Source organism: Embiotoca jacksoni, unplaced genomic scaffold (assembly GCF_022577435.1).
Source record: "Embiotoca jacksoni isolate LCO1_2020_lvr unplaced genomic scaffold, fEmbJac1.0.p SCAF_5, whole genome shotgun sequence".
NCBI classification, from domain to species: Eukaryota; Metazoa; Chordata; class Actinopteri; family Embiotocidae; genus Embiotoca; species Embiotoca jacksoni.
Genome location: NW_027185403.1, coordinates 17,643,633 through 17,656,888, shown reverse-complemented (window position 1 = coordinate 17,656,888; position 13,256 = coordinate 17,643,633). Strand labels below are relative to the sequence as shown.

The following is a 13,256-nucleotide window of genomic DNA, read 5'->3' as shown; positions in this document are numbered from 1 at the left end:
AGGACTGGTCTGTATTTAATTCTGGAAAACACAAGCTATTGAATCAAATGTGCAAAAGTCTGCAACGTAAGAAGAAAAAAGATGACTGCATGACAGGCAGAAACCGGGTCTAATAGAGGCTTATTATCTCTGGTTGCACAAAGAAGAGAAGCAGTAATCTATTCTTGTGCAAGAGGCAGCTTCGTTGTCATAGCAACTGATATCCATTTTTATCCTTCATCTGACAGGCTGGGTAGGCGGGACTTCCGGCCGTCAATAAGTTCCCAAAGATACACACAAGACACAAATAGGCTACCCTCGTTTGACGCGTTCAAATGTTTCAAACGTGTCTGTAGATTATTGATGTTGTGTTAATCACGACAGACACGACTCAAAAGTCTCCTGTGGTGCATAGTCATGATTGGATTTCAGCTAAGCTAATTAGCATCACGATACAGCCTCGATACACTGAAGGATAAAAGCGCTAAAATCGCATTAAGTATACATTTTAAATTAGAGCAATTGTTTCGCTTGCTCGAGCAGGTAAAGACGAAAACGGAAGTTCCTGAAGGGCTTCATCTTGTTTCATGTCTTCATCTTTGGTTTGAACAAATCAACACCATTTCCCAGACGTCTTTGCTGCTGGCTTGTCATCCAACATGTCAGCCCCCTGAGAGCTCACGCATCGGGGTTAATACAGGACTATCTGTTTTAAAGCTGTTTGTAGTTTATGCTTCAATAGTCTGCGTTTGATCATTTTATCACATTAGACGTTTCTCGCAGCCAGCTCGCGCTCGCTGACATTGTTCACCCGTCCGGTCTTCATGCTGTGAGTTTACGAGCCGAACAAAGACATGTCGTCGTGTCTGGTGAACCGGTGGTGTGAAACAGCACCGCTATTAAAACGGTTACTGCAGTTTAAAATGTGCAGAAGAAAGACACAGAACTATAACGTGACCTACACGATGCTGCGACACATCTGGATGAAACGACTTCCGGTGGTGTCCGGCAGCTTCAGGAGGGCGAGCACTCAACAGGACGAGGTAACAAACAGAAAGCGGCAAAGTACATCACGAGATAACTTTCCACTCATACTTCAGTCATACACTTTTGTTACAGTTAAAACACACACATAAAGGCTGACGTCTCTCAGTTTGGAAAGAGTTTGAGATGTGCAGATCCATAAAGCTGCTCACAACATTACTGCCTCTGTATTTGTCCCTTTTACAAACGGACCAACCCATTGAACAATGATTAAGATGTCAGGTGGGTTTCTGTGACAATGTTAAAAGTTGTGGGTGTCAGGAGTGAGCAGGCTTCTTTCATTTTGCTTTCAAGGCCACTGTTGACATGTCCAAGTTCCCCGCAGACAGAATCAGGAATTTCTGCATCATTGCCCACATTGATCACGGAAAAAGCACTTTGGCTGACAGGCTGTTGGAAATGACAGGTACGTGTGCTCACCGCCCCGCGCTGTCCGCCTTTCCCCCTTATTTTTTTAGGGAATCAGAGTCATTTACAAAGATTTGTATTTATAATCTTGAACGCGTTCATCGTGTAACAAAGGTCCGCATGTATAATCGCCCCTCTTTGCATGAATCAGCGGCACAGTGGTCCCTCCGTGAATCTCCAGTTAGGTCCAGTGATACGAGGGCCTACGTTACACCTCCGCAGTTTGGATGTAATTCTTCTTTGTCGTCTTATCCTTGACATTTTGCAGATGCAGTCTGAGCTCCTCTCTCTTTGTGTCAAATAAATGTTGAGAACGGCGAGTAAATCATGTTATACTTGTTGATTATACTCACTGATGACGTATTTGCCAAACAGGCACCATAGCAAAGACTGAGAAGAACAAGCAGGTGCTGGACAAACTTCAGGTGGAGCGAGAGAGAGGGATAACGGTGAAGGCCCAGACAGCTTCCTTGTTTTACAACCACGAGGGACATCAGTACCTCCTGAACCTCATCGACACACCGGTATGTCCTGAGCTGGGCTGGTCGTTGGAATGAGGAGGAGTCCATTGATTTGCTTGAAATCATGAAGATGTACAATATCTGGTATTTATTTATTATAGTTTTAATCTGAAATAGTTTCATGTTGCAGATTTCCGCTTTAAACCAATCAGCTCTCTTGTCCTAAATATTCATTGCTGAAAAATCAGATCTGAGTGAGGTTTTCCTGTAAAGTTCACATGTTGCACCCCTGAATCTCTCAACCTACTCTAAGCCCGTGTTTGATGTCTCTCCAGGGTCACGTTGACTTCAGTTACGAGGTGTCTCGCTCCATTTCAGCATGCCAAGGTGTGCTGTTGATAGTTGATGCCAATCAGGTACTAAACCATATTCTCATAGTGAATCACTCTGAACGTTCTTGCTGCAATTTAATGAATGTGTTGATATTTTGGTGTCGTGTGAAGGGCATTCAAGCGCAAACGGTGGCTAATTTCTACCTGGCTTTTGAAGCTCAGCTGGCAATCATACCTGTCATCAATAAGGTACTTTCAGACCCACCGTTGTTTCGGTGAATTACATGTCTTATTGTTCCATTTAACTACGAGGCAGGTGACTGTGGCCTTTCTCCCTCAGATTGACCTGAAAAATGCTGAACCAGAGCGAGTGGAGTCGCAGATTGAGAAGGTGTTCGATATTCCTCGTGAAGAATGCATCAGGGTAAGATGGACTCGCATCCGACCCCTGACCCACAATCATCCATCCATCCATTATCTATACCGGCTTTGTCCTGTACAGGGTCACAGACAAATGTCTAATAAAAGCCTATTGCCTAAAATATACTAAACATCAGATTTTTCATATTGGTTCATGAATTGCTTTGATTAAACTGTATAAACTTAGAATGTGAACCTACAGGACACAAGAAAATCATACAAAAACAGGACAATAAAGATTTAGTTTAATACCTAAGTACAACTGGCTGGCTTTCTCAAAGATTGTTTCAACTTATTTTGAGTGTAAGGTCAGCTCTCCCGTTGTCTTTGGGTCAAAATGACCCGCAGCTGTGTTCAACCAAGTTCTATTTTATTTTCATATTTTTTTGGGATCATTGGTGACAAGGAGGCTGTGAGGGTTTCTTTAAAGAATGATCACCAATGATCCCAAAAAATATAAAAACATATAAATAAAAAAGAACTTGGTTGAACACAGCTGCGGGTCATTTTGACCCAAAGACAACGGGAGGGTTAAAGAGGCTTTATAGGCTCATTCAACTGTAACAGCTTCATCTAATGTGAGAAAAATGTGTGAATCTGAATTCAAAGCATAAGTAGCCACATTTGCCTGATCAGTGACGTAATATTTTTCGACCAAATGTTAAATTAGTGGGAAGAAGTTGAGCTGTTGGCAGTCTCAATGAAAAAAAAAAAGGATCATGGTGGCAACCAGATGTGATAATATTAGCTGATTAAGATGTTACTGATACCTCAAGAATATTATATGACTATATTTTTTTTACCTGTTACACAACGTTTTGCAGGTACCTGTAGATCCCCAATCCCAAGCACGACTCTACAATGGAGCACACTGTTGGAGCTGCTTTTAAGTTGATTGTCATTCACTTTCTGAAATGTCTCCTGTTTGTCAGATTTCCGCTAAACTTGGAACAAATGTTGAAAAGGTTCTCCAAGCAGTTGTGGACAGGATACCACCGTAAGAAGGCTCACGTATTTGTTTGTTTTTGTTTATTTATTTTTTTCTTCATTTCAAACGAAGAGCTTTTCCTTTTTTTCTTTTTTTTTTTTGTCTCAGGCCGGTAGCGAGCACTGCTGACCCATTTAAAGCCCTCGTGTTTGACTCCAATTTCGACCACTACAGAGGAGTGGTGGCCAACATCGCTGTGTTCGGCGGTCGGGTCAAAAAGGGGGACAAGATCGTGTCGGCACATCTTGGCAAAACCTACGAGGTCAACGAGCTGGGCTTGCTCAGGCCAGATGAGCACCCAACACAGAGGCTGTACGCTGACTTCTCATGTCACTTCACATGTGTCAGAGCACTCCCGCTAAAACTGACAGCATAAACCCTCAGAAACCTTCTCCAGCTGTCGTTAACCCCCGGTGCTCCGTCTCAGTTACTGCTGGTGTATTTTACATAACGATTCAACCTAAATGCTTTTTGTCAGGTAAACACATCAATCAGCCATAACATTAAAACCACTAAGTATTAAGCGTAACACAACTGCACAGCATTGATCATTATTATTTAGTTGTTATTCAGTCTGATTGAAAGAAGTGGTGATTTATTTAAATGGCCATTTCGGAGATTGCAGTTTGTGGTGCTGTTGAACTGTTCTGGGTTATACTGAGAGGTGTTCCTAATATTTTGACCCTCCAATGTTTACTACTTGGGCTGACAAAATATTAGGGACGCTTCTCGGTATTACCCAGAACAGTTCAACAGCACCACAAATGACCATCTCCAAAATGTCCATTTAAATAAATCTATCTTTCAATCACACGAGTTAACAACTGAACATACATTATGAGGATGTATTTCCGGCCTGTTGTATTACAATTTATCATACTTTTCACCTGTAAGTGGCTGTAATGTTATGACTGATTGGTGTATGGGCAAGTATCATATAAGTTCCCTGTATTTAAACAGATATACAGTAAATACATAGATATTTGTTCTTGCATACACCTTTTTGTTTTCAGAAAATATACCTCTCTGACTTAATTATCTGAATGGATTTTGGCACCAGCTCACTTATTTTATTCAGAGTTTATAATCTATTTAGCATCTCTGTATAACTGTTTGATGCTTCTGATCGAAGTAATTTAGACAAAAAGATATAAAAAATCATCAGTAATTGAGTCAATGTGTGGGGGTTATTTGAGTTTATTTTTACCACCTTAATTATAAAAAGAGAAATAAAAGATTTACTGCCATGTTACAGTAAACCTTAAAACTGTAACATTCATATAACATTTTGCTTTATATGTGTTAAATTGACAGCACAGTCGTGGGACTTCCTTTTGCAATAAGCAGCGGTCCACACAATAGATAAATGATGGATTCTTTTTCAATATTTATGCAGCTGTACAAACAGATTATAGTTGTACTAGTGTCGTTTTCTGAGGTGGGCTGTTGTGTAGGTTTGCAGGCCAAGTGGGTTACGTAATAGCAGGGATGAAGGATGTGAAAGAGGCCCAGGTCGGTGACACACTCTACCTCCAGGAGCAGCCAGTCGAAGCTCTTCCAGGGTTTAAACCTGCCAAAGCAATGGTCTTTGCAGGTAAGACTCCTCTTAACTGCACCTGCTTCATGTTTTCATGCCTCAACATGAGAGTAAAAACTTGAGTTGACGAAACAGTTTCAATATAACAGATCTGAGATGATTATATTGGTAACAAATATTCCAGTATCAAACATAAAACTGCTGCAGTGCTTGTTGTGTTTCACCAGTCAGCACAGAACATTCTACATAAACGAAGAGTCCTGTTTGCTGCTGATGTGCACTCCTTTCTTTCTTTCTTTCTTTCTTTTTTTTTAATCTGTCCTTCAGGCATGTATCCGATGGACCAGTCAGAATACCCCGGCCTTCGCAGTGCCATTGAAAGGCTGACTCTGAATGACTCAAGTGTCACAGTTCAGAGAGACAGCAGTCTGGCCCTGGGAGCAGGCTGGAGGTCAGGACCAACGCTTTGAATTTGAATTAAAAAAAAAAGTGGCTTTTCCCAACCATTGAGTATCAGATTCAGCTAGAGACACTCAGCAATTCACCCACAAATGTTTCGGCCTCATTTCTGGAGTCATGTTTTTTTTTGTCATTGCGAAAGTATCTTCTCTGTCTAAACAACTTTCTGTAGGACGTACTGTATGTTGCCATTATAGACGGCCAAGTAAGAGTTTATTTATCGTCATAAGTTCTATTATCAGTCCAGATGATGTAAATTTGATTCTGTTCGTGGCAAAGATTTACATAACTTGGAAGTTTAACACTGTGCTGGAAGTGTAATAAGTCTTACTCCCTGCTAATCTCTTTCCAGACAGGCTTTTTGTAATTAAAAGCATGAATCTCAATTGTAAAATTTGATTGCACCTGTGGACCTTCCTGTTCCTCCTACAGACTTGGGTTCCTGGGTCTTCTCCATATGGAGGTGTTCAATCAGCGGCTGGAGCAGGAGTACAACGCCTCTGTCATCGTTACTGCGCCCACCGTGCCGTACAAGTCCATGCTCTCCTCAGCCAAACTCATCAAGGTAAGAGCTGCTTCCCGCTCGTAGATCTTCTGCTTTCACCGCAGAGCTTTGGCTCACGCTGTGATTTCAGCAAAAAAAAAGTTTCAGCTGACTTGGAAATTGATGATAGATCAAGTCTGTCTGGTGTCTGGCACGCTCCCCCGTGAAATGGTTTAGTCTGGGATACACTTCAATGGGAAATACTTTAGAGGACAATCAAAGCGCAAAGAGAGAATCCCAGCTAATTTTAATGCACATTTCTCATCTCACATCGCCATATGCAGTATTGTGAATACTAGTACAGTGCCCGTTGAAAGTAGCCTGTTTGGCAGTATGATCCCTGGCTCATGTTATTGTTGAGTAGCCTTCTTGAGAACAGTTCGCTGCGGACGTAGGTGAAGACCCGCTCGACTACTTCACCAGAAATTTGATTTTAATTCGGCTAATGTGAAAGTAAAAGTAAAGCACTTGGCCGCTGCTCTTCACTGTTTTCATAGCAGGGCAATGCGGTGGTCGCCTTTTTATGAAAGTTAATAGATATTAAACGTGCTGCAATTATCTGCCTGTGCTCCAGTGACAGAGGGACAGGACACACACTTGCATCTACAATATTAATATTAAGATTAATATTAATATTAATCTTAATATTAATATTGTGTGTCCAAATTGCACAAAAGGCGCAACCTCGAGTCCTCAGCAACATACTTACCGAGTTTGAAGGAAGTGGGACAAAAGGTTGTGGAGATATGTGAAGGACAAACAGACAGACCGATTTTTGAAATTATATAGAGATACCGCTGTAAATATGTCAAGTTTAGTATCGTATTTAGACAAATTATTTTAATGTTCATTATTTCTCAGTCTTTTAAGACTGTAAGCGCAATAACTTTTGAAGGGAGTGTCCCTTTAAAATCCTCATGTTCAAACCTCCTTCTTGGTTGCAGGAACACGGCAGTAAGGAGATCACCATTGTGAATCCTGCTCAGTTCCCAGACAGATCGGTAGTGTCCGAGTATTTGGAGCCCATGGTGCTGGGGACCATCCTCACTCCCGACTCTTACACCGGCCAGATCATGACTCTCTGCTTGGTAAGAGGAAAACGGAAAATACAGATTAAACTGCCGTCCATACATTTTTGCCATTCCTCTGCACCATATGGGATTTATTTAGATTTTCTTGTGTAGGTCTGACATATGTATCTGCCTTGTAAACATTGTAAATTCATTTAATAAAAGGGATGCTATCTTTAAATACTCTAGCTTGTACAAAAATGGAATTTGACTGGAGACGCTGGAGTTCATCCTTGCTGTTTACTTTTTCCAAATCGGCCCAGTGCCAAACAGAAAAGAAATATTCTACTGTTCCATTCAGGAAAAAAAGACAGTGCTCTTATTTTTGTGATGACACACATAAAAGAAGTGTCTCTGGGCACTCTCCCTCAATTTCAGAAGTAATTCATGTATTAGTTTATCAAAGTTATCCCTTCTTTGATAGATTATATTTCATGGCTGTGGGATTGCTGATTGTTTGTGTTGTTATAGAATCGCCGGGCAGTCCAGAAGAACATGGTGTACATAGATGACCAGCGCGTCATGATGAAATATCTCTTCCCTTTAAATGAAATCGTCATAGATTTCTATGACCTCCTCAAATCACTGTCATCTGGATATGCCAGGTAAAACTAATCACTTACTAAGTAAATACATATTCACAGTTATGTATAATTAATGTGGATTTTAGGACAGTCTTAAAGCATGTCAGGTATGGCTTATGAGGTTTTATAAGGAAAGAGTAGGTGATGGAAAGTCATCTGTTGCAACCTTAAAATCCCACTTTATTTGAGGTACAATCAAAAGGTTGTGAGACTGTTCCTGTTGCCCACAAACGGAGTACAACACAGTAATGTACATGTAGCAGGAGGAGACAATAAACTTCATTATTAAGTATTCCAAATTACATTGTTTTACACACGTTTACGACACCACTGGTAGGTACGCATTAGTGATTTCACCATGGACCTCAAACTTTAGCAGAGAGCGTATATCCAATGTTTAAATTTTTGGGGGAACAGAAAGAAGTCACAGGGAGCCAAATCCGGTGAGTATTGGTGGTGGGGAGGGACAGTTGTCTCGTTGCGGTCGAGAAACTCTCACATTTATTACTGCGCTTTTTTGCCTCTGTTGGAGAACCAATGTGCCACAGTTCAGGTCGTTTGCACTGAATGTTTACCTCAGACGCCTCAAGACATCAGAGTAGAACTCAGTGTTGACAGTCTGACCCTGGGGGACAAATTCACTGTTGCACATCCCCAGAAATGTCAAACAAAAACCCACCTGGTTGCTCCTGACCTGACACACCTTCTTCGGTCCTGAACAGTGACATTTCGCCCGTCTTGAAACAGTAATGCCCCTCGAATACACCCGGGCCCAGCTCATTGCTTTCTGAAGCATCTCATGGGTCTTTGTTGCCGATTTCCCGAGTTTGAGACAAAATTTGCTGTTTGCTTTCTGCTCAAGTTTCCGGTCCGTGGTGAAATCACAAATTCACATGTACCAGTGGTCTCAAAAACGTGCTGATGTTAATCAAGCAATGTAAATTACTATACTTTCTCACAAAATTCCTTGCATCCTCCCTGCTCCGTGAACATCACGGTGTAGTCTTGGAACTTTTTGACCTCATGATAAATCAAAATTTCACACACTAAGTTCCACAAATGACATTTACACGGCTTTACATATTTTCCCTCCAGTCCAGCAGCTTTCCCTCTCCTGTGTACTTCATGTCAGACACGCCATTCATGAAATAATTATCTTCACTAACTGTGAAAGTATTCTATATTTTCATATGGTCATCATCTTTAATTTTAATCTTTCACAGCTTTGATTATGAGAGCGCAGGCTACCAGGCTGCCGACTTGATAAAGATGGACATTCTGCTGAATGGGCGATCGGTGGAGGAACTCACCACGATTGTACACAGGTACTTTCAAATAATTGGTCAACTAGATGCTCTGAAGTAAAAAAGGGGATTTTCCACTAAATGATTTAATTAAGAACTGACTTGTTTCTCAGGACATGTAACTGATGCTGCTGTGAAGCACCTTTTCATTTTATTTGTCACAGCAGTGTCCCATGGTGTCATTATTGTTGTTGCTGTCAAGGTTACAGTATACGGCCCTTCATTACAACAGTAATTAATCTGAGGCTGTGGAGCATGAAATGTATTCAACACATTGGATAACCATAAAAATATGGCCTCTTGGCAGCCGGTGTTAACTCGACTTGACACACCGGACAAGGACTTCTCTCTATTTGTGACAAGGACAATCGAGTAATTAAGGAAAGTGATGACGCACAGCAGGTCTGTGTTTAATGTACTTGCTGCCAAAGCCAGTACAGCAGTGAATACGCACCTCTGTGCATGAAGGGCGCAACGCTTCACCAGTGATGGCCACTCTCGCAGCGTTCATACTGTGAGCCTTGGAGCTGAGCCGAATCGAGCGTAGCTTCAGTCTTACTGTTTAAGGGCAACGCACCAATCACACAGCAGAATATGTTTTACAGGAGGCACAGTCACTCCACGTCCTCTCAAGTGGAAAAGTCCCATACATCTGTTTGATATGAATGATTTGATCATTACAGTTTGAAGGTCAGACACACTGAAACCCTGCATTCAGGGGATCACTGCCAGACTCCAGAGTGGATAGTTGGACATCTAAGAAAACACTCAAGCCAAATTCTTCAAGAAAATTAATGAGAAACTAAATGGCACTTTCATTTAAAGCTAAGCAGCAATTAATTTAGCTTAACAGAAAGACTGTTAGCAGGAGGAAATGGCAAGCATCCAAGTATTAAAGCCTGCCCACTTTCACCTTCAAAGTTCACTAATTAATACACTACATCCTGCTTGTTTAACACAAACACAAAGATACATGTAAAAAGGAAAATGTGTGGTTTCATGTGGTTCTTGTTCTTTATATACAGTCTAACTTCCTAAAAACAATTTATTTTGTGTTTAGATTAAACAACATACAACGTTTTAATATAACATATTTTGGAATATGTTTATTTTACCCCTGCTTCTGTTTTTTTTTAAGTCAAGCTAATCACCTCATGGCTGTAGCTCTGTACTTCACACACGGGTAACTCTTTGGCAACAAAGTGAACAATTTAGTGAAATATTCATTGAAAATATTGTCTTTCAGTTACTTATTAAAACCTAAAACTTTTCCGACGCACTTTTCATTTGATGGTTTTGTATCTGTATCATGCTGACATTTGGGGAATCCTGGTCCAGTTTTTAACATCACTTGAAAAGAGGATGTGTCTTGGCAGTTTGCTTTGACGCTCATTCGTGCAAAACCCTGGAGGGCCACTGAGAAAAAAAATATCTATATCGAGGCCACATCATAATACATGAATTCATTCCTATGTTTTGGTTCATTCAACCACATGAGCCAAGTATAAATACAGAGAGCCAGTGTGCCACCGAACACACCCTCTTATAGGAAGTGTGTCCCTGCTCGCCTGAGAACCAATGTCTTTAAGGTTGTCCTAAAAGACACATTTATTTCACCAAAGTAAATTGTTAATTTCATTGTCTTGGAGTTTCAGCGAGGTTTTGCAAAGTAACACGTGGCTCATCCATCTAAATAAATGCTTCTAGTCTTCTGTGCATGTTATAAAACTCCATATTATATGTACTAAACTGAAAATGTCTTCTAAAAACCAAGGCAGTCGTATCTTCCCTCCTATAATTCAACAATGTTAAACATACATCAAACTGAATGCAGCATTGTAAACAACATTTTGTTATTTTTATCCAATTACTCATTTCGAATGATAGCCTACCTTTGATATTGTTGTAAATTATTCTGTATTCCTCCTCTTTAAAGGATCAATAACTATAATTATAATCATCGTCGCTTCTGATAATGCAAAGCCATCAAGGTTCTTACACCAGGCTGGACATGCAGTCTACCAAAATATGTAACCCATCTTTGGTGCACAGTCTCTGCCCCACAATCACGTGTTTTATCGTGTAGATAGTTCAGATCACACCTGATAACCTTGGAGAATACGGAGGAGTTCCTTCTTTCCGAGCAAAAGTTCAACAAATTCTTTCAGCCTGCATTTTAACCTGCCCACAAAATGTATCCGCACACTTCCTATCGGAGGGTAAGTACATTGACACACGGGCTCTCTTAAATATACACTTATCTCATGCGCAAACATTATTCAAAACATAAGAACCAATTTAATCTTGTGTGGATGTACTAGCATCTCGAGCTCTGTGTGGTAAAATGGATGGATTGATATTGATATAATTTATATATAAATATATTTAAAAAAAAAAATTATATTCTCGCTATGTATATTTTTCGGATGAGGAAGCAAAGATTATCAGTAACATATTCAAATAATTGTATATAATGACTACAGCTTCACCACTAGTTTGATGAAACTGAAAAAGATGATGTACAGAGTAATCTTGTCACTGACTATCCAAAATGGATACTTCATTGATTTATTATGGAAGATATAGAAGCACGTATATGTTATCAACTACTCTATATTGTGGGGAATCCTCATTTTCCTCTCCATCAGCGTAGAACAGATTTAATGAATGACAACCACTCTGTTTCGCAGTTTTATTGCTGCTTCTAGTTTTGATAAGTGTGATTTCCTTCCAGGGACCGTGCGTACATTACAGGGAAAGCCATGTGTGAGCGTCTGAAGGACTCGATTCCAAGGCAGATGTTTGAGATTGCCATTCAGGCAGCCATTGGAAATAAGGTCATCGCAAGAGAAACGTAAGTACGAGCTGTATACCGAGCTGAAGGGTTTATTAGAATGAATGAGATGCAAAATTATGCACATACAGGATGTAAAGTACCAACAAAATGTTTTAAATGGATAAACCTGCCTTGAAAGTACCTGCTGGATCAGAGTTAATATGTGGTTTGACCGTATGTGCCTCTTTCAGAATAAAGGCGTTCAGAAAAAATGTCCTAGCTAAATGTGTAAGTAAATGTTTTTTCTTTGCTCTTACCAAAAAATCTGCAGAAAAGATCTACTACATGTGCCTAAATTTTTTTTATTTTTTTTTTGTTTCTACAGTATGGAGGTGACATAACACGGAAGATGAAGCTGCTGAAGAAACAGGCAGAGGGTAAAAAGAAGATGAGGCGAATCGGAAATGTGGAAGTTCCCAAAGACGCTTTTATTAGTGTTCTGAAGAGAAAAGAAAAGTAAACTGTGACATCTATCCATAATTATTACTATATATTAGATAATATATAACAGGTCTTTGTTATTGAAAGGCCCTGCTGCATTTTCTTTGAATAAAGTGCTGCAAACTGTAGTGATTGTACTGATTTCCAAAAGATGTGTCATTATTTCCATTCCCTTCCTTTTATTATTTAAATGCTTTATTAACCTTTCTGTTTGTGCTGGTGATTTCCATTGATCACCAAATGACACAGAGGATTTATACAATAGTCTGCCATACTGAGTTTAAATCATTTTGAGCTTAATTTTATGATAAAAAATGATACTGGATCATTGTCTGTGATCATAGTGTTTCTGACGGCAGCTCGACTTGTTTTAGGTTCTTGAAGACATTTTACCTCTAATCTTGGTGTTCGAATGAGACATGGAACTGGTAGAAAGTCTTAGTCAAAGATAGATACTGCTGCATTTTTGACATCAAGTAGCCTGTAAGGTAATAGTACACGCTGCATGTAATTTCATTACATCTGGCACAAACTTGAGGATGAACTTGTTACAATTTGGTGGTCAAAGGTCACTGTGACCTCTGAAAACAAGTTTTTGGTCATAACTCCAGAACCCAAATGCTAATGATGACAAAGTTTCACAAAATGTTAAAGTTATAACATTGTATATGCAAAAGGTCCACTTCACTGCAGTAATAATGTTCTGCAAAAACCCTTTCTTGTCATTAACTCAGGAACAAAAGGGGACATTGGGACCATATTTCACATTTGGTTGAATTGGTGACACTAATCTCAGGCGTCCACCTTAAAACTGTGATCGTTGTATAGATTTTGTGTGCTGTCGGGTTG

At 40.0% G+C, this 13,256-nt stretch overlaps 1 protein-coding gene across 1 annotated transcript; it reads left to right on the top strand.

Moving 5' to 3' along the window:
• Positions 1 to 623: 623 nt before the first annotated feature.
• guf1 (GTP binding elongation factor GUF1) lies at positions 624 to 12,550 on the top strand. Its single transcript, XM_069171446.1, has 17 exons — positions 624 to 1,022; positions 1,318 to 1,429; positions 1,807 to 1,955; positions 2,228 to 2,308; positions 2,396 to 2,473; positions 2,565 to 2,648; positions 3,577 to 3,641; positions 3,741 to 3,944; positions 5,087 to 5,226; positions 5,497 to 5,620; positions 6,061 to 6,193; positions 7,117 to 7,260; positions 7,714 to 7,847; positions 9,050 to 9,151; positions 11,865 to 11,984; positions 12,158 to 12,194; positions 12,292 to 12,550. The coding sequence occupies exons 1-17, from the start codon at positions 834 to 836 to the stop codon at positions 12,424 to 12,426; spliced, it is 2,031 nt and encodes a 676-aa protein (XP_069027547.1). The 5' UTR covers positions 624 to 833; the 3' UTR covers positions 12,427 to 12,550.
• The last annotated feature ends 706 nt before the right edge of the window (positions 12,551 to 13,256 follow it).